At 42.2% G+C, this 27,986-nt stretch overlaps 1 protein-coding gene across 1 annotated transcript; it reads right to left on the reverse strand.

The window, feature by feature from the left end:
* Window positions 1-1,140: 1,140 nt before the first annotated feature.
* Window positions 1,141-18,134, reverse strand: nkpd1 (NTPase, KAP family P-loop domain containing 1). Its single transcript, XM_067974812.1, has 5 exons — window positions 17,998-18,134; window positions 14,656-14,732; window positions 14,425-14,469; window positions 12,842-12,970; window positions 1,141-3,039 (listed from the first exon to the last, which is right to left on the reverse strand). The coding sequence occupies exons 1-5, from the start codon at window positions 18,132-18,134 to the stop codon at window positions 1,331-1,333; spliced, it is 2,097 nt and encodes a 698-aa protein (XP_067830913.1). The 3' UTR covers window positions 1,141-1,330.
* Between the last annotated feature and the right edge of the window lie 9,852 nt (window positions 18,135-27,986).

Consider the following 27,986-nt stretch of genomic DNA (forward strand, 5'->3'; position numbering starts at 1 on the left):
CCTTAACTACTCCTTGTAGCAAGTTCCACATTCTAACCACTGGGTAAAGAAGTTTCTCCTGAATTTCTTGGATTTATTAGTGACTATTTTATATTTGGGACCCGTAGTTTTGGAGTTAGCTGTTAAAATTTATATCGCAAAGTAACAATTTTTTAAAAGTCTATTACTTGGATGTTATTTGTCTAAAGACATACAATCTCTTTGTTAAGGTAGCATGTTAACAATTCCATTTATACAAATTAAATGATTGAGCAAGGCATTAGTATTTTGAATATCGGTAGGTTTTCTCGACTTCTTAGATATGCTGATCCAGGCTTCTGGCGTATGTTAAACCAGTTACATGTGGTCGTCGTCTTGATTTATTACCAATTTTCCTTCCCTGATTTCTAGCTAACATCTTTGCACTTGTACTAACTGAGTAATGTTGGATTACACTTTCTGCACGTTACTATACACGACACTATCACAGAAACAACTGATGAAGTACACTTTAGAAGGTTCATTTCAAGTCCCTCAGCTTGCAGAGGATATTTATCAGAATGATACCAGGGATGAGGGACGTCAGTTATGAGGAGAGCCTGGAGAAGCTGGGAATGTTCTCCTTTAGAGCAGAGAAGGTTAAGGGGAAATTTTGTAGAGGTGTTCCTAAGTATGAGGGGTTTTGATAGAGTAAATAAGGAGATACTGTTTCTACTGGCAGGAAGATCGGTAACCAGAGGACACAGATTTAAGATAATTGGCAAAAAGAACCAGAGTGGAAATGAGGTTTTTTTTACGCAGCGAGTTGTTATGATCTGGCATGTACTGCCTGAAAGAGTGGTGGAATCAGCTTCAATAGTAACTTTCAAAAGCGAATTGGATAAGTACTTGAAAAGGAAAAATTTGTAAGGCTACGGGGAAAGAATGGGGAAGTGGGAATAATTGGATAACTCTTTTTCGAAGAGCCGGCACAATGGACGGAATGGCTGCCTCCTGTGCTGTAAGATTCTATGAAAACTAAAGCATTACTTTAGGTAATCTGGCCAATCAATCACTCATCAAGTTAAGAATTTTGATTTAAACTTCTACAAATATCAGTAAAAAGGTTCTTTGTTACATTAATTAAATGCAGATGTAAAGTACATATTCTTGTTGATGGTACTATGATTCAGGCACTCTCTCAATGAATGACCAACAGAGCATAGGGAAAGGTGTTCTTGCCAGGCTCAAATCCTTATTTTGGGTCAGTATGGTTCAACAGTCAGGTGGTATACTTGAGGTATCATTACCCTGTAGAAAAGTTAACTCTTAAGTGTTCAATTTTCTATAATTTCTTCCTGGCTCTAACCTCTCATTCAAAACTCGTAGCAGTGGTAGGAGACAAGCTTGCACCTCCTCTGGTCCCTAATAACTTGCTTCCAAGAAGTAATTCCATCTTCCTTTTTAAGGAATAATCTAGATTAATTGTAAACGGCAGAATGGTTTTTGCATCTTTAACAGTGAACTTATAGGTTGATAGAAACTTCTGAAAGATTTCAGGATCTCCATCCAGTGCCAATAATTTATCGATACTGGATTGTATTAACTTAAGCCCGTCAGAGGAGTTTTCATAAATGGTCCACAGAAGCATCTCATCGTTAATTTCCTTTTCTTCACCTAACTCTTTCCTTTGTTCTGCATCTTCCAAGCATTGCCAGATCCAACTGAGGCGGCATGGCCAGCCGTTGGCTAAAATAACCCATGCAGCAATTCTCTGAGGAGGAAAGGAACTCATTGAGATGTTTCTTTCCAGCATGAGCCTCATTGTAACTGGAATTGTGTTTATTATCCTCCTCATTTGAAGAAAGTTCTCTTCAATGTATTCATGGAGGTTGTTATCTCTGTCTGTTAAGCACTGATAAGCCTGTCTGATCTGATCAGCTGGCTTCGTTTCCTTATTTTTCTGCATAGAAGGTCGGCTGTAGTCACTAGACACTGTAATCAGCGGAATGCTTTCCAAAGAATTTTCCTGAAATTTGTTCGCTTCAAATCGTTCAGACTGCTGTGGGCTCTCTTCCATGAGGGCACTCTTTCCTTCCACTACCTGCTGAAGAAAGTTGAGTTTGGTCTGAGTGTCCATTTTTGGGACCGAAAATGGTAGTGTCACAATCCTGTTCAGGAACTCATAGCCATTGTCTGCGACACCTTTGAGGGAACTAGATTTTTCCACGCAGGCTACAATGATGCTAGGATCAACGGCAAGCAGTGAAATAAAAGGAGCATCCTGATCTGAAAGCAGGATGTTCATAGCATCTAAGACTCCAACAACTTTATCTGGCATGCACCTGTCAAGGTTCATGATTTCCAGCACTATTCGAATCTTTCTTCTTTCAAAGACTTCCATGTAGTGGATGAAGTTTGTAAGAACTTTAACTTCTTTCTTTACATCGTTCATGAATCCCAGCTGAGTGCTGAAGTCTGTTTTATTCATTAGGCTCTCCATTTTGTCCTTTTGGCTGACAAAAATATTCTTGCCTACCATGATTGAGTTTTTCATTGTAATGAGGGCAGAAAATCCAACCAATCCAATGCCAACACCTTCAAGGCCTACAATGTAATCAGTTCCCATCTCACCAATAGAAAAGCCAAATGTTGTGATTGCTAGTGTTAGTGCAACAACTAGCAATAGGAGAAGAGTGAAAATAAGCCATATTGGAATTCCCAGAAATTTTTTGGACTCCCATTCATGGCTTGAGTTGCTAGGTTCAATATCAGCCTGGTGGCCAAGGGCCCTAACTATGCTTGTTGGAACGTTTCCAAAGTGGTTTTTAATGCCTTCGCATAGGGTGGTAATGAGCCCGGCCCACAACTTTTCACTGCCTGCAAACTGCCACGCGCTAAACTGAATGAATATGAATCGGATATTTTTCCGATTTTGATGGCGCTCAGTCAGCTGAGGGTTGTGGAAAACCAAATGCAACAAAAGCAAGACAAATCCAAGGCCAGTGGCTGGCCGAGGCTTCTCCTGGGTCCTCGCTAATTCCTTCTTCTCTCTGTGAAGCGCTTCTATTGTCATTTGTTCTATTAAAAAAGATGATATTGTAGGCACACACACATATCCTTTTCAAATATAAATTTAACTCTTTAACTTCACTGTAAAGTTTATAAATCTCTACTAGGAATATGCAACCTTCTTTGATTCATGGGTTCAGTTCAATTTTTGTCAAACCAAGCAAAACTAATCCAAGGACAAATTGAGCTTTTAGTACTTCTATCAATGCTTAAACTGTCCCTCCAATTGCTAACATCTTTAACATTCTATAGCAAGAAAGAACACCTTTTATATAGCACCTTTCACAAACTCGGGGTGTCCCAAAGCACTGCCCCAATGGCAATTCTATGCTATTGCACTGTGCTATGTGGTTGAGGCCTGCAATTTCCCCACATTGGACTAGGAACAGGAGTAGGTCATTTAGCTGCTCGAGCCTGTTCCACCATTCAATGAGATCATGGCTGATCTGTGACCTAACTCCACATAACTGCCATAGCCCCATATCTATTAATACTTTTGGTTAACAAAAATCTGTCAATCTCAGATTTAAAATTAACAACTGAACTAGCATCAACTGCCATTTGTGGAAGAGGGTTCCAAACTTCTACCACCCTTTGAGTGTAGAAATGTTTCCTAATTTCACTCCTGAAAGTCCTGGCTCAAATTTTTAGGCTATGTCCCCTAGTCTTAGACTCCCCAACCAGCGGAAATAGTTTTTCCCTATCAGTTCCCCTTAATATCTTGAAAACTTTGAATCATCTAAATTCCAGGGAATACAACTGTAGTTTGTGTAATCTCTCCTTGTAATTTAACCCTTGGAGTCCAGGTATCATTCTAGTAAATCTACGCTGCACTCCCTCCAAGACCAATATATCCTTCCTAAGGTGCGGTGCCCAGAACTGAACACAGTACTCCAGGTGTGATCTAACCAGGGCTTTGTATAGCTGTAGCATAACTTCTACTCCTCTAGATATAAAGGCCAGCATTCCTTTTTGATTATTTTCTGCACCTGTCCACGACATTTTAATGATCTCCATACATGGACCCCTAAATCTCTGGACCTCCATTGTTTTGAGCTTTTCACCATTTAGAAAGTTCTCTGATCTTTCCTTTTTAGGTCCAAAGTGGATGTCCTCACACTTACCTACATTGAAATCCATTTGCCACAGTTTTGCCCATTCACTTAATCTATTAATAGCTCTGTAATTTTATGCTTCCATCTACACTGCTTACAATGTTGTCTATCTTTGTGTCATCGGCAAAAATGGATATGTGGCTCTCTATCCAGTTAATCAAAGTCATTAATAAATACAATGAAGCGTTGAGGCTCCAACTCAGATCCCTATGGGACACCACTAGTCATAGCCTGCCGATTTGAGTACTTGCCCATTATATCTACTCTCTGTCTCCTGCCGCTCAGCCAATTTCCTAACCAGGTTATTTGAGACTTGCCAATTTTAAGTATATCTTCTCTAGCCCTGCAATGACTATAGGAACATTAGGAACGGGAGTAGGCCATTCAACCCTTTGAGCCTGATTCGCCGTTCAAATTGATCATGACTGATCTGTACCTCAACTCCATTTACCCACCTTTGTTCCATAACCTTTGATACTCTTACCTAACAAAAATCTATCAATCTCAGTTTTGAAAATTTCAATTGACCAAGCGTCCACAGTTTTTTGTGGGAGCGTGTTCCAGATTTCCACTACTCTGTGTGGAAAAAGTGGTACCTGATTTCACCCCTAAATGGCCAAGCTCTAATATTAAGATTATGTCCCCTTGTTCTGGATTCCCCCACCAGAGGAAATAGTTTCACAGTATCTACCCTAGCAAATCACTTAATTATTTTAAATACCTCGATTAGATCACCCCTCAACCTTTTAAATTCAAGAGAATACAAGCCAAGTTTATGCAACCTGTCCTCATAACCCTTTAAGCCCTGGTATCATTCTGGTGAATCTGTGTTGTACCTCTCCCCAATACCAAATGTCCTGATGGTTTGGTGTTCAAAACTGAATACAGTACTCCAGATGGGGTCTGACCATGGCTTTGTACAACTGAAGCATCACTTTCTCACTTTTGAATTCCAACACCTTTGAGGTAAAGACCAACATTCCATTAGCCTTTTTTGTTTACTTTTGTACCTGTGCAATAGCTTTTACTGATGTGTTCATGGACAGCTTTTGTGTACATGGACCCTTTGCTGCTCCACAGCTCCTAATCTCTCACCATTATGAAAATATTCCGATTTGACTTTCTCAGATCCAAAGTGGATGACTTCACACTTCCCCACATTGAACGCCATCTGCCATAGTTTGCCCACTTACTTAGTCTATCTATGTCCCTTTGTAACTTCCTGCTTCCATCTGCATAAATTACTGTGTCAACTGCAAACTTGGATATACAACTCTATTCCTTCATCCAATTCATTAACACGTATGGTGAAAAACTGAGGCCCCAATACAGATCCCTGGGGAATACCACTTGTCACATCGCACCGATCAGAGAATGAACCCTTTATTTTCTGTCTCCTCCTTCCCAACCAATTGCTGACTCGTGTCACAAGGTTACCTCAAATTTTGTGCACTCTCGTTTTTGCTTATAACCTCTTGTGCAAAACTTTATCAAATTCCTTCTGGAAGTCCAATAGACACTCCCCTATCCACTATGCTAGTAACTTCCTCAAAAATTTCAACCAGATTAGATAGACATGACCATCCCTTCACAAATCCATGATGATTCTCCTTGATTAACTGATACTTATCCAAGTGTTCAATCACTCTGGGCATGATGTTCATCAACAGAAAGGGATATCACTCCATCAGTGTGCAGCTGGTTTGCGACCACCGGAAGAGGTTTCTGCAGATGCCATGATTCCTACATTCTGCTTGAATCCAACATCCCGGCTCTCTTCCACACACAAAACACACTTAAGGGCTGGCTCCTTGGAGACCAGGGATACCCGCTGCAGATGTGGCTCATGACAGCTGTGAGGAACCCCACAATGCGAGGCACAGCAGCGGTACAATGACAGTCTCCTTACCACCAGGTCTGTCATTTAACAAGCCATAGGAATGCTGAAGATATGCTTCAGGTGCCTGGATCGATCTGAGGCAACCCTTCAGTATGCTCCAGCGAGGGTGTGCAGAATAATAGTCGTGTGTTATGTCCTGCATAAAATCGCTCAACAGAGAGGGTTACCGGTGCACGATGTCCCATGCGCTCCAGAAGCAGCTGCACCTGCCATCAACATTGAAGAAGATGAGGACGATGGACGAATCATTGGCAGATGAGTGCCTCTCCTGGCTGCTCGTCATGCCAGGGAGTCACTCTGCTAGATTCTCATAGGGCGATCTGCGAAACCAAGTACTCAGACCACCTGTAAGGACCACCAGAACCACAATTCCCCCCCCCCCCCCCCCAGGTTGCACAAAAAAGTCATACAACGACACATACACCCATTGCAAACGCACCCAAACGGCATCAAGTCTCGCCATCCATGAGCAACCACATGTAAGGGCGCTTTCACAAAAGGGACTCAAGAATGGGCAAGATGTGGCAGTGGTGGTGATAATCATAACATTTAATGTGAAGTTAACATAAACCAAATATAAATGAAACACATGACAGTCTGTCAGACACCCTTGTGCATACCCTTGGTGATTAAAAAAACCTTCAACTTCCTCTTCCTAATGCTTCGATATGGTGCATCCCCTGTGGCTGCAGCAGAAGTAATGGGAGGTTGCTCAGATTCATGCTCGAACTGTTTTGATGCTTTTGGCCTATGACCTCTGTGTTTGGAGCCCGTGAGGGGCCCCTCCAAAGACTGCTCCATCTGCATCTGTGCTGGGGCAGGCTTGGCCATCTGGAGAGGAGGCAGCATTGTGGGTACCGATTGAGTGGGGGGAGCAACAGGTGAGACATAGGAGCGATTTGGGTGGCGTCCCCACTTCCATATCCCCTTTCGCCACCATCCTTTTCCTGGGCCAGGGCCTCATCACTCCTACCACTCTGCTGGACAACAGTTTGGAGGACATGTGTGATGCCTTATAAAGGCAGTGCTAGTGTATCTGTCTGCCTGTCTAATGCAGCAGAATGTAGTTCGCCCTGAATCCGCACGGCCGTTGCCAGGGCCTGAATGGACTCATTTTTGAGCCGTGCTTGAAGCTCACTTCACAGACATTCCCGCACTTACTTGTGCCATCAATCCAGTAGCGATAGAATTGGACTCCTCCATCCTCTCCGCTATTGTGGAGAGTATGAATGGCACATTTTCCACTCCCTCGCAAAGTTGCTCCTTTACCTCTATCATTCTCCTTTTCAAGGATGGCCCCCAGGTTTCAGCATCTGTGCCAAGCTGAGCAGAGCTTGGAGAGGAGTGCGCCCACCGACGTGAACTCTCCACCACTACCCTAGTGTCTGCTCGTGCTCACTTGTGTGTGCTGATTCACCAGGTGATAACCCAACCACCTCTCTAATGAGACCCACCAAGGTATGAGTATCTGCGCTGGTGGATGGCTCGCTAAGATGTGACGGTAAGCCCTCAGAGGCATGGAGCTCCTCTGAGGAATCGCCCTTGACCACGTCTTCAGTCCATGATGCCCCTGGAAGAGAACATACAGCAATATTAATAATCAGTAATGTTGCAATGAGCATATAGAGGTGTGCAACAGATCAATGATTGATAACATCAATCCATGTTGTGTGTGAGGGATGTTAAAGTTCTATCACCAGACGTTTGCAGGGTGCCAGTCTAGGCATCTCTGACGGCCAGGCACTCCACCGTTCGACTTATTTCCAAGGCCTCCTCCTCCGCCTCTGTAAGGGCCACGATTTGTGGAAGCCCCCCTCAAGTCCTCGCCCTCTCCCTTGCATTTTGCGCACTCTTGTCCTACAAGGGGAGAAAGTACAGACATGTGAATGAGGATGAAGTAGTCACCCGATGGATGCATTGCTTTGGGTCAGGAAGACAATGAAGCAGATGCATCAGAGGGTGACTATCAGACAGATTGATCACATTGCATCAGGATTGGGATGAGTGGGAGAGGTGGGTGCACAAAGTGAGGGGGGTGAAGAAGTGCATAGAAAGGTAACTTGTCACTGAACCTTAAGTGGGGGTGTGAAGAGTGATGTGATGGAGTAGGCATCGCAGGGCAGTGTGAAGGGGGTAATGATCACCACAGAATGCAGATCAATCAGTAGCTGTACTCACTTTTCCTGACCTGGTTAGGTCATTAAATCTCTTTCTGCATTGCAGCCACGACTAGGGTACCGTGCTCCTGCTACTGACCTGGTCTGCCACCTCCAGCCATGCCACCTTTGTGACAAATCCAGGTTTCTTCCTCCTATCTGCTGGTTAAAGCACATCCCTCCTGCTTCTCACTGCGCTCAGCAATGTCTTCAGGGCTGCATCGGAGAACCTAGGTGCTGCCTTGGCTCTGGAACATTGCATAGTCATTGTAGCCTCCTATCTCCTTCAAAGTGCATTGGTCCTTTAAATAGTGGGCTTTAAATGCGTCATGCAGATGCGCAGTCCACCCACCGCACCGCATGAGGACACAAAGCCCAGAAGCTGAGTTAATTGGCTTCATTTGAGTCGCAATTGCTCGGGAAACCGCACAATTTTTTTCTCCGGGTTTCCCACCGATTATTTACCCCCCCCCGCCCCGCTCAGATCCCGCCTCCTAGATAAAATTTAGGCCTCTATCTCTAATAGATTCCAGTAACTTCCCCATAATTAACATTAAACTGACAGACCTACAGTTACCTGGTTTCTCCCTCCCTTCTGAAATAATGGAGTGACATTTTCAATTTTCCAATCCAAAAGCACAATTCCTGAATCTACAGAGCTTTGGAAAATTTGACTAATTCATCTGCAATTTCCTTACCTATTTTAATACCCCAGGGTGGAAACCATGAGGTCCTGGAGATTTATTTGTATTCAGTGCCATTGTTTTCTCCATTGCCATTTTTTAACTTATATGAAATTCACTAGCCCCTTGACTTATTTTTAGGTTCCTTTGTACCACTGGTATTTTCCCCTCTTCCTCCACTGTGAAAATGGATACAATGTATTCATTCAACATATCTGCCATTTTCTTATCTACGTTGTAGTCTCACCTGCTTCTGCCTTTATTGGGTTCACATGCCCCCTTACTACTCTTTCTCTTAATATATTTATAAAATCCTTTGCTGTTAGCTTCTACATCCCTTGCAAGTTTTTTTTTCATTTTCCCTTTTTGCACCTCATTAATTTCTTTGTATCCTTTTGTTACTTTCATAGCTCTCCCTGTCTGCTGGATTTCCAATTTTCCTTGCATTTGTGTAAGCCTTTTCTTTTAGCTTGATGCTGTCTCTTATCTCATTGTTTGACCATAGTTGCTTAAATATACAAGTGGAGCCTTTGCCTTTTAGGGGTATGTACTGGTTTTGTATCGTGCCAAATACTTATGTGAATACTTCCCACTGTTTTTTGGGTTTACCCATTAACAGTTCGGCCCAGTGTATTGTGGTCAATTTATTTCTCATCCCTTCGAAGTTTGCCTTAATTAAATTTAAAACTTTGGTTTGTGACCTTCCCTTCTCTCTCAGACCTAACATCAAGTTCAATCATATTATCGTCACTATTTGCAAGAGGCTCTCTTACTGTCATTGTTAACTAATTCTGTTGGTTACTCTTCACTAAATCCGTTATGGCTTGTTCCCTTGTCAGGTCTAAAACATACTGTTCTAGAAAACTGACCCAAATACATTCTAGAAATACATTGCCTTTACTGCTTGAGCTGTTCTGCTTCTAGTCTATGTGAAAATTAAAATCTTCGATTATAACCACTTTGTTTTTGCTACATGCTTCTCTGATTGCCCTCCTTTTACATTCCCCACTATATCACTACTATCAGGAGGTCAGTAGACATCTCTTACCAGAGTCTTGCATCCTTTGCTGTTTCTTAATTCTACCCTTGGTGTTACCACTGCCCAACCACCCTTACTGAAATACTGCTGTATTTGTGTATTTTATCAATATTGCTACTCCCCCTCCTTTCCCAATTTCCCTGTCCTCTCTAAAGATCCTATAGCCTGAAATATTTAGCTCCCATTCATGCTCAGGTTGTAGCCAGGTCTTTAATAAACAAATCAACTGGAGGTAGTGCTCAAAAAGCATTAAGTTGCAGACAAATAGAATACCTTAAATGCTATTCAGCATACAGGAGAAATGCATACCAAGTAAATGCAATCTAAACAAATGAGTTGGAAGGATAATATAGAGTGAAATAATTAAGAAAAAACAAACTGTATAAAGGCTGTAGGGAGAAGTGCGAGGGAAAGCACTGGAATGAATTTAGTAACTTCCTTAAGGGTTAAAAAGTCAGTCAAAGGAGCAAAGAAGGAACTAAAAACAAACCTAGCTGTAGAAGCAAAAAGCAATAGTAAGAAATTCTCCCTTTACTATAACAGATAGAGGGTTATCAAAGGAGAATTGAGATCCCTTCAGGATGAAAATGGGGCTGAACTTAAGGATGAACTAATAATAGTTAACCTACTAAATGATTACTTCCTAAAAGAATTCACTGGAGAAGACATTAGTTGGGTACCACCCATTATAGCTGGTTCTACAACTAAACTTCATGACTTTGACATTGCTCACAATAAAATTCTAGTCAAGCATAAAACAAATTAGTCGTTTTAGATGGATGGTATGTATCCAAAGATATCAAGTGAGATTACAGATGCAATTTACAAAGTGCTGAGAATTATATGAGAAAGTCAATGAATACAGGTGCAGCAGGTGATCAAGATTGCTAGGGGGATAGAATATAAAAACAGGGAGGTATTGCTGCAGTTATATAAGGTATTGGTGAGACCGCACCTGGAATACTGCATACAGTTTTGGTGTCCATACTTAAGAAAAGACATACTTGCTCTCAAGGCAGTACAAAGAAGGTTCACTCGGTTAATCCCGGGGATGAGGGGGTGGACATATGAGGAGAGGTTGAGTAGATTGGGACTCTACTCATTGGAGTTCAGAAGAATGAGAGGCGATCTTATTGAAACATACAAGATTGTGAAGGGGCTTGATCGGGTGGATGCGGTAAGGATGTTCCCAAGGATGGGTGAAACTAGAACTAGGGGGCATAATCTTAGAATAAGGGGCTGCTCTTTCAAAACTGAGATGAGGAGAAACTTCTTCACTCAGAGGGTAGTAGGTCTGTGGAATTTGCTGCCCTAGGAAGCTGTGGAAGCTACATCATTAAATAAATTTAAAACAGAAATCGACAGTTTCCTAGAAGTAAAGGGAATTAGGGGTTACGGGGAGCGGGCAGGAAATTGGACATGAATTTAGATTTGAGGTTAGGATCAGATCAGCCATGATCTTATTGAATGGCGGAGCAGGCTCGAGGGGCCGATTGGCCTACTCCTGCTCCTATTTCTTATGTTCTTAATACAGGGAAGTCCCAGTGGATTGCCTAGACCCTAAACTGTGGAATTCCCTCCCTAATCCTCTCCGTCTCTCTACCTCTCTCTCCTCCTTTAAGACGCTCCTTAAAACCTACCTCATTGACCAAGCTTTTGGTCACCTGTCCTAATATCTCCTTACGTGGCTCGGTGTCAAATTTTGTTCGATAACGCTTCAATAAAGCTCCTTGGGACGTTTTACTGCGTTAAAGGTGCTATATAAATGCAAGCTGTTGTCATTGGAAACAAGCCAGTTTGGCACCTATTTTCAAAAGAGCCAAAAAAACAAACCAAGCTTACTATAAACCCATTACTTTTATATTAACACTGGCAAAATAATGGAATTGACCAATAGGAACAAATTTTGGGATTATCTCTATATAGTAAATGACAGCCAACATGGTTTCAAGAAGAGGGTATTGTGCTTGACCAACCTCTTGACATTTTTGAGGAAATGGCATCACAAGTACACGCTGGAATGCCTTATGATGTGGTGTACCTAGACTTCCAGAAAGCCTTCAATAAAGTTCTACATGAAAGACTGCTACAAAAGCTTATGGCAGTGTGTAAAAGTAGGCACACAAGTTAGAATAGCCATATAAGCATATATACATGTATTAAACTAACTCTGTAGTAGTTGTAGGGGTTAATCAGGACAAGGTCAGTGCCTGGATGTTGTGATACATAGAACTTAACAATAGTTTGTATGAAGAAATGGGAAAGGAATGTTGATGAACAGGCTTGGTGCAAGATTATCTGGATATTGGAAGGGAGTGTAAAGCACAGGGCTAGTTGTAACACATATCAAGATAACACAAGAGAGAAGGCCATGCCTGACAGGCATGGTTACTCATGTGGAAAGAAGAATTAACAAAGATTAATGATATTCTGCAGAAGTGGTAAGGAGAACGGCACATGATGAGGTGACAAGATGGGTAAATCCATGAACGTATTCATTAGACGTAGATAGGACGTACTGATGTAAAAGCGACACGTTAGACAGAAGTGTTTACCCCTATAAAGGCACAAAACACGGGAGCCCCTCAGGGACTTCTACTTAGGTGAGTGTGAGCAGCAAGACGACATGCTTATGACACCTGATGAGTCCATTCCAAGTGATGTACTTTCGGTACCAGTCTCATGGACATTGCATGTGATGGGTTGTATCAATGATTTGACAAATAAAGAATATTAATCAGACATCTCGTTTCTCCTAGTCCTCAAACTTGTATTAAGAGCAAGGATAACTGACTATCCTATAAACACAGATCAGTGGGTAACCCAATTAAAGCTTAGAGATGGATATGAAATTGGCTGAAACTATTTCCTCTGTCCACAGTGATTTGGATGAAAATGCTGAAACAGTGTGAACTTACTTTGTATTTTGTGCAGAAGACGGTTGATTCCACATCCCCAGGGTGCGTATAACCCTACTGTTGCTGGCGTGGGAACGTAGCACAGGGCTTTACCAAGGCAGTTTGCATAAGTGTCGTATTCAGTTGGACCTGGAAAATGTTAAGCCAGTAAAAAGAATAATTCATTGACCTATTTTGAATTTAACCAGCAGTTCAGCTGAACCCTTATAATTAAGATGTGGAGATGCCGGTGATGGACTGGGGTTAACAATTGTAAACAATTTTACAACACCAAGTTATAGTCCAACGATTTTATTTTTAATCCCACAAGCTTTTGGGGGCTTTCCCCTTCCTCAGGCGGTGTGGAAAAGACAATTTTGAATCCTTTGCATTTTAAGATCACAGAACAAAGCCTGGTGATTACTGCCCGTTGCCAAGGCAATCACAGTGAGCAGACAGAAAGGTGTCATCTAAAAGGCCACTGAATATACAACCCCCCAAAAAAAAAAGGACCCCCCTTTTTTTTGGGGGGGGTTTGTATATTCAGTGGCCTTTTAGATGACACCTTTCTGTCTGCTAACTGTGATTGCCTTGGCAATGGGCAGTAATCACCAGGCTTTGTTCTGTGATCTTAAAATGCAAAGGATTCGAAATTGCCTTATAATTAAGTAATCCCTTTCTATGTTCCATCATGATTATCCCTGCTATGGGTTGGGAAATGTTGTCACCAGGAGATAAGAGTGATTTTTATTCTCTTTCCTCCACCGCCCCCCCCCCCCCCCACCCACCACTCAGAACATTTGATCTGGACTTCGGGTGAGCCCAGTTCTGGCGGTCACATTGGTCCTCGGTGCTGAATGTGATAAATTGATCTCTAGCCAACAACTTGATTCATCCAACACCAACATTTTCAGTACATTATTTTGTTGTATTTCCACCATCATTACCAGAAGTAGGAATCTCATTGCTACTTCTTGCTTTTAAAGGAAAACTTGTCGAAGCAGAATCCATGAGTATTTTTAAAAGGGAATTAGATAGTTGCTTAAAAATGAGGACTAGTAATGGGCATAAGGAGTGAACAAGAGAGTGGGATTATACTAGGTGGGATATTAAAGGATATGGGTAGATAACAGGAGAGTGGGATTAGTCTAGTGGGATATTAAAGGGTATGGGGAGAAAGCAGAAGAGTGGGATTAGAGAAGGTGGTTTGTGTGTTGAAAGACAAGATAATTACAGATGAGGAAATCCATTTGGCCCACCTTAATTCATCTATCTAGAATGACCCTAAAGTCCCCCCACCCTTTATAGCATAGAATTGTCTCTTGAATCTTTCCATGATTTCCACCTTCATCTATAGTGGAGGTGAATGATGAAGAAGAATTAAACCTGGAACCATGAGTTGGTATCTTAGATTTGTGAGAGTCACGATTGAAAATTGAAGGACATGCACAGGTAAAACTTTAGCTTAAAGAACTTGCAGTCACTGAAGTTAGACACACGAAGGAGAATTCATTTGAATCACAACAGCAGTAAATTCACTGACTAACCCGATGCAATAAAACAAAGGCTGTATTATCCGAGTGAGATCTGAAGCATTCTCTTACCTTTGAATTCACTTTTGGACATCTTAGCATGTCCTGAAGCTGCAACTGAACAAAGGCAAGTGCAAGTAATGGTTATAGACAACTTCTGTAATGTGAGACTGTTTGCATTCAAATGCTCCGAGTAGTTACGCTGTGTGCAATCAGCCGACACCTTCTCCAACAATAAGAGCGCAACTGGTTCTGCGAGAGTTTCAGATAGCTCACACTGGGAACTGAGGAATGCCAACTTACCAAATCTGATGGGCGAGCTGGGAATCGCACAGACTTTCAGGCCGAACCTGGAGACTGAAGACAGGTGACAGTCGTTTCTGGGAGCGAAATGGAGGCGATTCCTCAGTTCCCAGCTCGGTTCCCTTCCTGCCAGGTCGACCAATTCTTGAGATTGAATCCCCCCTGCCCCTCACCTCGGCCAAACCTAACTCCGCCACTAGTCTGAAGGGAGGAGACACAGAGTAGGAGTTAAAAGCCGCGGTGGATGACCTCAAAAAGATTGGGGGGGTCATGACCTCATGACCGGTTCTGCCGCCGCTCTTTAAATCTTCTCCTCAGCCTCTCCCGTGGTGTACTGCATTGCCGATTCTGCCGCCGCTCTTTTAAATCTTCTCCTCAGCCTCTCCCGTGGTGCCCCATGCTGCCGATTCTGCCGCTCTTTAAATCTTCTCCTCAACCTCTCCCGTGGTGCCCCATGCTGCCGATTCTGCCGCTCTTTAAATCTTCTCCTCAGCCTCTCCCGTGGTGCTGTGCATTATTTTTAATGCCCCAATGATGTTGTGTCCTGGAGATTAATCTTTAATTCCTGGAGTCTCCAGGACAATCCTGGAGAGTTGGCAACCCTACCTTGGCCATTCTTTAGTTCTTCAGCACACATTCATGCTCAATAGTACCCTGAAATATAATTTCTAGGGCTCCTGCTATTCCTTCCCCCATTTCCCTCAGGATCCTTGGAAGCATCCTTTGAGGCCCTGGCACTTTGCTCTCCATTAATTTAACTAACTTTTCTAACACTTCCCCACTTATTTATTGTAATATCTCTCATCTCGCTTTTAACCAATTCAGGATATACCTACTACCCAATATCCTTCTCTTTTTTAAACACTAATGTAAAGTATTTGGTAAGTATCCTGGTGATTTCCATTTATTCTCTACTAACTCAGTGTCATCTTATTCACATTTAACAATGAGGATCCAGTCTATATATGGTTTGTTCAACCTGATTGGAAAATGGGGACTATGCACAGTGAAAGGGTCCCAGCGACAATGCTGCAGATCGAGAGAAACTTCGATGCTTCAGAATCCAGAAAGTAATTCCTTTTCACTTTGCATTGAAAACTTTTCTTATATTTATTAAATTCAAAACAGTTCCTATGTCATCCTTTGTGCTGTCCTGCCCAAGAGGTCAAAGAGACATGTGACTTCCTGACAGATCTTCACCAATAACTGTTGGATGCCAATAAGAGAGTGGTGGATTGGTCTGCCCTCTAGTCTTGCGTCTAGCCTTTGCTTATGATCTTGCCTTGATGGTACAGCTAGAATTGGCACGTGGGACATCATTGGTGTCAATGTGATCCTTAAAACACACCACTGAGTATTTTTCCCTGCTCTGACATCGCTTTCCTAATGAGTACCCGCTGCCTCCTTTCATTCAGCCAGTTTCTTATCTATTTCCAACTGTATTTTGAATTCTCACTGCATTAAGCATTTGGCTGAGGTACCCAGAGAATAGCCAGTACCGGTGGAGCTGGAATCCAGTACCTTCAGGACAGGAACGGAGAACAGGGATGGAAATCGGAGGGAACAAAGGTGGAACAGAAGCCTCAGTGCAGTTGTGGTTTCTGAGTGTAGCTGAATCTATCAGTGATATTACATGCTTCTTTTGTTCTGTTTCACATTCATGTCTGTAGAGATTGATCGAATAAAACTGATGGGAAATATTGAACAATAGTATACTGGTGCATCACAGCACATTTGACCACGGTGCGCTCAACTATGTTGAGCAAGAGGCATTCTTTGTAAACTCAACAGTAACCTTGTCTTCGAGCTATCCTGTTGAAACTTAATGCGAGACAGAAGAGCAAAGGACAATTAAGGACAATAAATGTGCCCTTATACCGCTTGTTCTGTAAAAAAGTGTTGAACCTGCAAGATAAACTGATAAGGAAAAACGTGTTGAACTAAGGAACAGACTTAAACAACTTAAGTGTAGAAACAAAAGATTGAGATCATAAGACCCCAGAAGAACCACATGCTGAATCTGTGTCACGAATGACGAGAGAACACATACCCGGAGACAGGACGGGATTGGCAGATACAAACAACGCAGTTAAACCAAGAAACAAGCAATGACAAAGTGGGTGGATATAAGGAGACCTTTGGGACCACCTAAGTTGTTAACCAAAGGTAGAAACAAAGGAACAGTCTAGGAGGAAGAAGAGTATAGACGTGCGTCGGGGAACCTCCAGAGATCGAAGGAGCTGATCACTTCTTGATACTGGGTGCAGTACAGTCCAAACAAAGGTTATATGTCTTTGGCTACTCAATTTTATAGTAAATTTAGTTACTAAGTTTTGTTAACCTCTATAGTAAAAATTGTGATTGTGTAGTGAGTATTCATTTGAGTTTTAATAAAGTGAACAAAACGGGAACTAGTCTTTGTGTCTGTGGCTAAGTTTATCACTCTACTCAGTAGCCTGTTTAAGCCGAGCCTAACGAGAAAATGCTACAGATTTCGGTGCATGACTCGGATACTGAATTTAAAAAGATTATAAACTACCGCAGACCATAGAATATAGAAAAGATACAGCACAGAAGGGGGCCATTCGGCCCATTGTGTCCGTGCCAGCTCGAAGAACAACCAGGTGCCCATTCTAATCCCAGCTTCCAGCACCCGGTCCGTAGCCCTGCAGCTTTCAGCACTTTAAGTGCAGGTCCAGGTACTTTTTAAAAGAGTTGAGGGTCCCTGCCTCTACCACCAGTTCGGGCAGCGAATTCCATACACCCACCACCCTCTGGGTAAAAACGTTTTTCCTTATGTCCCCTGTAATCCTTTCACCAATCAACTTAAATCTCTGTCCTCTAATTCTTGAACTCTCCGCTAGGGGAAATAGGTACTTCCTGTCTACTCTATCTAGGCCCCTCATAATTTTGTACACCTCAATCAAGTCTCCCCTCAGCCTCCTCTGCTCCAAGGAAAACAACCCCAGCCTATTCAATCTCCTCTTAGCTGCAATTTTCAAGCCCTGGCAACATTCTTGTAAATCTTCTCTGCACTCTCTCCAGAGCAATTACGCCCTTCCTGTAACTAACCAGAACTACGCACAATACTCCAGCTGTGGCCTTACCAGTGTTTTATACAGTTCCATCATTATATCCCTGCTTTTGTATTCTCTACCTCGGCTAATAACGGAGAGCATTCCGTATGCCTTCTTCACAACCTTATCTACCTGTACTGCCACCTTCAGGGACCTGTGCACGTGCACTCCAAGGTCTCTCACTTCCTCTACCCCTCTCAATAGATTCCCGTTTACTGCGTATTCCATTTTACTGTTTGCCCTCCGTAAGTGCATTACCTCTCACTTCTCAGCGTTGAACTCCATTTGCCACATTTCCGCCCACTCCACCAACCCATTGATATCTTCTTTGAGTCGACAGCTATCCTCTTTACTATCCACTGCATGGCCAATTTTTGTGTCGTCTGCAAATTTGCCAATCATGGCCCCTACATTCAAGTCCAAATCATTAATATATACCACAAACAGCAAGGGACCCAACGCTGAGCCCTGTGGCACAACTCTGGAAATGGATTTCCATTCGCAAAGACATCCATCGCCTTTTAATCTTTGTTTCCTGTTACTGAGCCAATTTTGGATCCAATTCGCCACATTTCCCTGTATCCCATGGGCTTTTACCTTTCTGACCAGTCTGCCATGTAGGACCTTGTCAAATGCCTTACTAAAATCCATGTAGACAACATCCATTGTACTACCCTCATCAATCCTCCTTGTCACTTCCTCAAAGAATTCAATCAGATTTGTAAGGCATGGCCTCCCCTGAACAAATCCATGCTGACTATCCCTGATTAAACCATGCCTTTCCAAGTGACAGTTTATCCTATCTCTCAGTATTGATTCTAATAGTTTGCCCACCACTGAGGTAAGACTGACCGGCCTATAATTGTTCGGCCTTTCCCTCATACCCTTTTTAAACAATGTCACTACATTTGCAGTATTTCAGTCCTCCGTTACCTCCGTATATAGTGAGGATTGGAAAATGATCCTCAGAGCATCCGCTATTTCCTCCCTGGCTTCCTTCAATAGCCTAGGAAACAATCCATCCGGGCCTGGTGACTTATCAAATTTCAAGGATTCCAGTCCCTCTAGTACTTCCTCTCTCGTTATGTTTACTTTATCCAATATTTCACACCTCTCCTCTTTAACTACTACGTCCGGATCATCCCTTTCCTTTGTGAATATGGAGACAAAATATTCATTTAAAACCCGACCTACATCCTCTGCTTCTACACACAAGTTATTCTTATCATCCCTGATAGGTCCCACCTTTTCCTTAGCTATCCTCTTGTTCTTAATGTACTGATAAAACATCTTTGGGTTTTCTTTAATCTTACTAGCTAATATTTTGTCATGCCCTCTCTTTGCTTTCCTTATTTTTTTATGTCATCCCTGTACTTTCTAGACTCCTCTTGGCTTTCTGCAGTATTTAGTTTTCTATGAAAGTCATAAGCTTTCTTTTTCTGCTTTATCTTGCCCCATATAGAGAAAGGCATGGATGTTAGGGAACTTGGGGAAATAAATAGTGATGTCTTGAGGAGTGTACATATTACAGAGAGGGAGGTGCTGGAAGTCTTAACGCGCATCAAGGTAGATAAATCTCCGGGACCTGATGAAATGTATCCCAGGACGTTATGGGAGGTTAGGGAGGAAATTGCGGGTCCCCTAGCAGAGATATTTGAATCATCCACCGCTACAGGTGAGGTGCCTGAAGATTGGAGGGTAGCAAATGTTGTGCCTTTGTTTAAGAAGGGCGGCAGGGAAAAGCCTGGGAACTACAGACCAGTGAGCCTGACATCTGTAGTGGGTAAGTTGTTAGAGGGTATTCTGAGGGACAGGATCTACAGGCATTTGGAGAGGCAGGGACTAATTAGGAACAGTCAGCATGGTTTTGTGAGAGGAAAATCATGTCTCACGAATTTGATTGAGTTTTTTGAAGGGGTAACCAAGAAGATAGATGAGGGCTGTGCAGTAGACGTGGTCTACATGGACTTCAGCAAAGCATTTGACAAGGTACCGCATGGTAGGTTGTTACATAAGGTTAAATCTCATGGGATCCAAGGTGAGGTAGCCAATTGGATACAAAATTGGCTTGACGACAGAAGACAGAGGGTGGTTGTCGAGGGTTGTTTTTCAAACTGGATGCCTGTGTCCAGCGGTGTGCCTCAGGGATCGGTGCTGGGTCCGCTGTTATTTGTTATTTATATTAATGATTTGGATGAGAATTTAGGAGGCATGGTTAGTAAGTTTGCAGATGACACCAAGATTGGTGGCATTGTGGACAGTGAAGAAGGTTATCTAGGATTGCAACGGGATCTTGATAAATTGGGCCAGTGGGCCGATGAATGGCAGATGGAGTTTAATTTAGATAAATGTGAGGTAATGCATTTTGGTAGATCGAATCGGGCCAGGACCTACTCCGTTAATGGTAGGGCGTTGGGGAGAGTTATAGAACAAAGAGATCTAGGAGTACAGATTCATAGCTCCTTGAAAGTGGAGTCACAGGTGGATAGGGTGGTGAAGAAGGCATTCAGCATGCTTGGTTTCATTGGTCAGAACATTGAATGCAGGAGTTGGGATGTCTTGTTGAAGTTGTACAGGGCATTGGTGAGGCCACACTTGGAGTACTGTGTACAGTTCTGGTCACCCTATTATAGAAAGGATATTATTAAACTAGAAAGAGTGCAGAAAAGATTTACTAGGATGCTACCGGGACTTGATGGTTTGACTTACAGGGAGAGGTTAGACAGACTGGGACTTTATTCCCTGGAGAGTAGGAGGTTAAGGGGTGATCTTATAGAAGTCTATAAAATAATGAGGGGCATAGATAAGGTCGATAGTCAAAATCTTTTCCCAAAGGTAGGGGAGTCTATAACGAGGGGGCACAGATTTAAGGTGAGAGGGGAGAGATACAAAAGGATCCAGAGGGGCAATTTTTTCACTCAAAGGGTGGTGAGTGTCTGGAACGAGCTGCCAGAGGCAGTAGTAGAGGCGGGTACAATTTTGTCTTTTAAAAAGCATTTGGACAGTTACATGGGGAAGATGGGTATCGAGGGATATGGGCCAAGTGCAGGCAATTGGGACTAGCTTAGTGGTATAAACTGGGCGACATGGACATGTTGGGCCGAAGGGCCTGTTTCCATGTTGTAACTTCTATGATTCTATGATTCTATATACTTCTAGACAACCAGGGGGCTCTAAATTTGGCAGTGCCACCCTTTTTCTTTGCGGGGACGTGTCTGCATTGTATCCGTAGAATTTCACTTTTTAGTGCCTCCCACTGGCTTGCCACTGATTTCTCCTCAAATAGTTGTGTCCAGTCCACTTCTGCCAAATCACCTCTTAGTTCTGTAAAATTTGCTTCCCCCAATTTAAAACATTTACTTCTGATTTAACTCTGTCCTTTTCCATAATAATGCTAAAACTAACTGAATTGTGGTCACTATCCCCAGTATGGTCACCCACTGTCACTTCACCCATTTGCCCATCTTCATTTCCCAGGTCTAAATCTAGAATTGATCCCCTCTTGTTGGGCTTGTCACGTACTGGCTAAAAAAATTCTCCTGGACACCGATCAAGAATTTTGCGCCCTCTGTGCCCCTCACACTGTTTGAATCCCGGTTGATGTCAGGGTAGTTGAAGTCCCCTACTATTATTGCCCTGTTATTTTTGCACTCAGAAATTTGCCTACATATTTGTTCTTCTCTCTCCCTTTTGCTTTTCGGGGGTTTATAGTACACTCCTAGTAGTGTGAGTGCCCCTTTTTTATTTCTTAGCTCAACCCATATGGACTCGATTGATGATCCATTTAGCATATCATCCCTTCTCACAACTGTAATTGATTCTTTAACCAATAATGCTACCCCACCTCCTTTTTTATCACCCACTCTATCCTGCCTGAAAACTCTATATCCAGGGATATTGAGCTGCCAATTATCCCCCTCTTTAAGCCAGGTTTCCGTTATAGCAATGATATCATGCTGCCATGTGTCCATCTGTGCCCTTAGCTCATCTGTTTTGATGTGGAGATGCTGGTGATGGACTGGGGTGGACAAATGTAAGGAATCTTACAACACCAGGTTATAGTCCAACAAATTTATTTTAAAATCACAAGCTTTCGGAGATTATCCCCTTCACCTGACAAAGGGGATAATCTCCGAAAGCTTGTGATTTTAAAATAAATTTGTTGGACTATAAACTGGTGTTGTAAGATTCCTTACACTCATCTGCTTTGTTTGTAATACTCCTTGCATTAAATTATATACCCTTTAGCCCCATCAAATTCCTGTGCTGAACACTATTTAACCTTTGCTTCTTTTGCCTTTCTGAGTCGCTAACTACGTCACTAACTGCTTTTCTATTTCCCGTTTCCTGGTCTGAATTTGTCCTATCTGTACCTGCCCGATGGTTCCCATCCCCCTGCCATACTAGTTTAAACCCTCCCCAACAGACCTAGCAAATGTCCTCGCGAGGATATTAGTCTGCTTGGGTGCCTTTCCAAGAATCGGTCCCAATGCCTCAGGAATTTAAACCCCTCCCTCCTACACCATCTCTCAAGCCACACATTCATCTGGTCTATTCTCCTATTTCTGCTCTCGCTAGCACATAGCACTGGGAGTAATCCTGAGATTACTAGCATGTGAGTTGAAAGTCAAAGATAAGATTTTGCAGGAAAAGACTAGAGGGATTTAAAAAAGAACTGAGAATTAAGGAAGTGACATTTAAACAGGAGCAGAAAGACAAGGAAAAGGCTTTGGAAAAAGAGGGGAAGAATAAAGAGAAACTGGAGAGACGAGTCCAGTCTCTCGAAAGTCGCATTGAGTATTTCCAGACAAAGGTTATCAGTAAGGACAGAGAACTTGAGACATTTAAAGCTTTATATAATGATCAGTAATTCTTGTGTTCGAAATTGCAAAGACAACTTGATGATTTATGAGCTTCAATGAGAACCCACTTAGAGCTGGCTGAACCGGTTGGGGAGGGAAATGAAATGTGTCATACTCACTGCCAGCGAGAAATACAAAAGTTGCACGCAGCATTGAAAGTAAAAAGGGGGATAGCATGCACGATGGGGCCACCTATTGAAGAGGGGGAAGAAAGGGAGTTGGATGAGGAGGACTGGGAAGATTTGGCAGGGAAGGCAGCACAATACCATAGTCCGAATTGTGACCCTGGACGGATAGCCGCCCCCACCTACGTGAGAATATGGAAAAATACTGTGGGAAGGACAGCCAGAATGCTGACTAAGGCACCCTGGAGCAGGAGGTTGTCCAAGGGAAGGAGGTGCAAAATAGAAAGTGGTAGTTATAGATAATTAGAGGGATAGATAGGATTCTTTGCAGTCAGGATCGAGAGTCCAGAAGGGTGAGTTGCCTACTTTGTGCCAGGGTAAGGGACATCTCAAAACGGCCAGAAAAGAATTTGGAAAGGGTGGGGGTGGATCCAGTTGTTGTGTTCCACGTCGGAACCAACAACATAAGAAGGAATAGGGAGGACATCCTGCTAAGGAAGTATGAGGAGTTAGGAACTAAATTGAAAAACAGGACATCCAGGGTAGTAATCTCAGGATTATTACCTGAGCCACGTGCGAATTGGCATAGGGACAAACAGATCAGGACAGTAAACACTGAAGGATTGGTGTGGGAAAGAGGGGTTCCTTTTAATGGCACACAGGCACCAGCACTGGGACAGGAGGGAGCTGTAGCGTCCAGGCCAGTGTTGTAGCAATCATAAATACTCCAGGTTTGGGAAACAATAAAATAACTGAAATAAACACAGCAGGAGTGATGAATAATAAAAATGATAAGGAAGAAAGTTTAAAAGTAAAAGGAACAACTACTAACGACGATTTAAACTGCCTGTTCAGTAATATACACAGTGTCCGAAATAAAACAGGGGTACTGGAGCAATAATCCGAAGTGAGGAAGCAGATGTAGTAGGTATAACTGAAACATGGCTACATAAAGAACAGGACTTGCAACTAAATATTTCAGGTTATAACTTAATCAGAAAGGATAGGGAAGGAAAAAGTGGGGCGAGTGGAGTAGCTGTACTAATTTGGGATAATATAATGGCAGTAAAAAAAAGGAACATCACTAACAGAGGGATAGAAACAGAAACCATATGGATTGAAGTAAAAGATAAGAAGGGATCGATCACGCTAATAGGGGTATACTACAGACCACCTAATAATGGAAAGGAGGTAGAGGAAGAAATATGTAAACAAATATGTGAAATGAGTAAAGGGCATAGAATAATAATCATGGGAGATTTTAACTACCCCAAATAAACAGGCAAGAAGAAGTAGGTAAATGGGATATTGGTGTTGGAGTTTTTACAATGTGTGCAGGACTCATTTCTCACCCAGTATGTAAAAAGCCCAACAAGAGAGGAAGCACTGCTGGATCTAGTAATGGGAAATGATCCAGAACAGATTAGAGAAGTAAGCGTAAGGGAAGATCTAGGCAATAGCGATCACAACATAATAAGGTTTAAGATAAAGATTGAGAAGGACATAAGTAAGACAAAGACCAAAGTAATAAATTGGAAAAAAGCTGATTTTCAGGGGATGAGAATGGAACTAGGAAAAATAAACTGGAACAATTTACTGACAAAGAAATAGAACAGCAGTGGGAAACATTTACAACGGTGATCATTAGAGTCCATGAGAAATATATCCCATTAAAAAGCAAGAACAAACTAGCCAGTAATGACACACTATGGATGAAAAAAGAAATAAGGGCAAAATTGAAACTAAAGAAAAAGGCATACAGTAAGTACATAGACAACAAAGGTGAGGATGACAAAAGGGAATACGAAAAGGTTAGGAAAGAAATGAGAAAAACTATTAGGAAGGCAAAAAGAAACCACAAAATTAAATTATCAAGGTATATCAAAAAAATAGTAAACTATTCTACAGACACATGAATAACAAAAGAAAAATGAGGATAGGGATAAGGCCACTAAGGGATAAACCCACAGGCAATGACAGCAAAATGGCAGAAGAAATATTAAATAATTACTTTGCTTCAGTATATACCAGAGAAACTAATATGGTGGGCATGACATTAGAAGAAGAGATCAGAAAAGATTTAAGATATAAAGAGGGGAGATAATTAATAAACTAATCAAACATAGAGGGGATAAAATCCCAGGTCCGGATGGATTGCTTCCACACATACTGAAAGAAGTTAGGGAAGAGATAGCAGAGGCGCTAGCACATATGTATAAAAATTCATTAGAAAAGTGAATAGTGCCAGAGGACTGGCGGACAGCTAATGTGATTCCTATATTTAAAAAGGGAGATAGAAAAAGTCCAGGGAACAATAGACCAATTAGCTTAACATTGGTGGTAGGAAAGATAATGGAATCCATACTCAAAGATGTAATAGAGAAGCATCTAGAAACCAAAAATATAATAAAGAATAGTCAAGATGGATTTCAAAGGGAAGGTCATGCTTGACCAACCTTATTGAATTCTTTGAAGAAGTAACAGAAAGGGTAGACAAGGGCAATGCAGTAGATGTAATATATTTGGATTTTCAAAGGGCCTCCGATAAGGTACCACATAGTACTTAGGTCAGAGCATGTGGAGTCAGGGGTCAAGTAGCTGAATGGTTAGCAAGCTGGCTACAAAACAGAAAACAGAGAGTAGGGGTTAAAAGTAGTTACTTAAACTGGCAAAAGGTGGGAAGTAGTGTTCCACAAGGATCGGTGCTGGGACCACTGTTGTTCACCATATACATAAACGATTTGGACTCGGGAATTGGAAGTACAATTTCAAAATTTGGAGACGACACCAAGTTGGGGGGTATAGTTAATACTGAGGAGGACTGTGACAAAATAGAGAAAGACATTAATAAACTTGCAGAATGGGCATGTAATTGGCAAATGAATTTCAATATAGATAAGTGTGAGATGGTAGAATAGTAAGGAGGCCACATACACCTTGGAAAATAAGAATCTAAATTGGGTAGAGGAACAGAGGGATTTAGCGGTACAGATATACAATCATTAAAATTAGCGATGCAAGTTAATAAGACCATAACAAAAGCAAACCAAGCCCTGGGGTTCATTTCTAGAGGGATAGAATTGAAAAGCAGAAAAGTTATACTAAACTTGTACCGAACCTTGCTTAGACCACACTTGGAGTACTGCGGACAGTTCTGGTCTCTACACCATAAAAAGGATATGGAGGCACTGGAGAAGGTGCAAAAAAAATTTACTAGGATTATACCAGAAATGAGAGGTTATACCTATCAGGAAAGATTGAATAGGTTGGGGCTCTTTTCTTTAGAAAAGAGAAGACTGAGGGGTGACCTGATAGAGGTCTTTAAGAGTATGAAAGGGTTTGATAGGGTAGACGTGGAGAAGATGTTTCCGCTTGCGGGGGAAACCAGAACTAGGGGCCATAAATATAAGATAGTCACTAACAAATCCAATAGGGAATTCAGGAGAAACTTCTTCACCCAGAGACTGGTAAGAATGTGGAACTCGCTACCACAAGGAGTAGTTGAGGCGACGAGCATAGATGCATTTAAGGGGAAAAAACATAGAAACATAGAAAATAGGAGCAGCAGTAGGTCATTCGGCCCTTCGAGCCTGCTCCGCCATTCAGTATGATCATGGCTGATCTTCTATCTCAATACCAGATTCCCGCTCTCTCCCTATACCCCTTAATGCCTTTTGTGTCTAGAAATCTATCGAGCTCCTTCTCAAATATATTCAGTGACTTGGCCTCCACAGCCTTCTGTGGTAGGGAATTCCACAGGTTCACCACCCTCTGAGTGAAGAAATTTCTCCTCATCTCAGTCCTAAATGTCCTACCCCATATCCTGAGACTGTGACCCCTTGTTCTGGACCCCCCCGCCAGGGGAAACATCCTCCCTGCATCCAGTCTGTCTAGCCCTGTTAGAATTTTATATCTTTCAATGAGATCCCCTCTCATTCTTCTAAACTCGAGTGAATACAGTCCGAGTTGACCCAATCTCTCCTCATATGACAGTCCTGCCATTCCAGGAATCAGTCTGGTGAACCTTCGCTGCACTTCCTCTATGGCAAGTATATCTTTTCTTAGGTAAGGAGACCAAAACTGCACACAATACTCCAGGTGTGGTCTCACCAAGGCCCTGTATAACTGCAGTAAGACATCCTTGCTCCTGTATTCCAATCCTCTTGCAATGAAGGCCAACATATCATTTGTCTTCCTAACGGCTTGCTGCACCTGCATGTTTGCTTTCAGTGACACCCAGGTCCCTTTGTACATCAACATTTCCCAATCTATCACCATTTAAATAATACTCAGCCTTTCTGTTTTTCCTTCCGAAGTGGATAACTTCACATTTATCCACATTATACTGCATCTGCCGTGTATTTGCCCACTCACTCAACTTGTCTAAATTGCCTTGAAGCCTCTTTGCATCCTCCTCACAACTCACGATCCCACCTAGTTTTGTGTCGTCAGCAAACTTGGAAATATTACATTTAGTTCCCTCATCCAAATCATTGATATATATTGTGAATAGCTGGGGCCCAAGCACTGATCCCTGCGGTATCCCACTAATCACTGCCTGTCACCCCGAAAAAGATCCATTTATTCCTACTCTCTGTTTCCTGTCTGTTATCCAATTTTCAATCCATGCCAGTATATTACCGCCAATCCCACGTGCTTTAATTTTGCACACTAACTTCTTATGTGGGACTTTATCAAAGGCCTTCTGAAAATCCAAATAAACCTCATCCACTGGTTCTCCCTTATCTATTCTACCAGTTACATCCTCAAAAAACTCGAGTAAGTTTGTCAAACATGATTTCCCTTTCATAAATCCATGTTGACTTTGTCTAATCCCGTTGATATTTTCTAAGTGACCTGTTATCACATCCTTTATAATAGACTCTAGCATTTTCCCTACTACTGATGTTAGGCTAACCGGTCCATAGTTCTCTGTTTTCTCTCTCCCTTCTTTTTTAAATAGTGGGGTTACATTTGCCACCCTCCAATCTGTAGGAACTGTTCCATAATCTATAGAATTTCAGAAGATGACAACTAATGCATCCACTATTTCCATGGCTACCTCTTTTAGTACTCTGGGATGCAGATTATCAAGCCCTGGGGATTTATCGGCTTTCAGTCCCATTAATTTCTCCAGCACTATTTTTTTATTAATACTAATTTCCTTTAATTCCTCCTTCTCACTAGTCCCTTGGTTCCCTAGCATTTCTGGTAAGTTATTTGTGTCCTCTTCCGTGAAGACAGAACCAAAGTATTTGTTTAATTGC

The sequence above is a fragment of the Heptranchias perlo genome, chromosome 41, assembly GCF_035084215.1.
Source record: "Heptranchias perlo isolate sHepPer1 chromosome 41, sHepPer1.hap1, whole genome shotgun sequence".
NCBI lineage: Eukaryota > Metazoa > Chordata > Chondrichthyes > Hexanchiformes > Hexanchidae > Heptranchias > Heptranchias perlo.

Bases quoted from the DNA above. Each gene is read 5' to 3' on its own strand.
- nkpd1 (XM_067974812.1), bottom strand. From the start codon at position 18,134: ATGATTGGCAAATTTGCAGACGACACAAAAATTGGCCATGCAGTGGAT. The intron at 12,971-14,424 runs GTAAGAGAATGC...AACATTTTCCAG, and splicing joins GTCCAAAAGTGAATTCAAAG to GTCCAACTGAATACGACACT. The intron at 3,040-12,841 runs GTAAGTTCACAC...CTTTTTTAATAG, and splicing joins TCTTCTGCACAAAATACAAA to AACAAATGACAATAGAAGCG.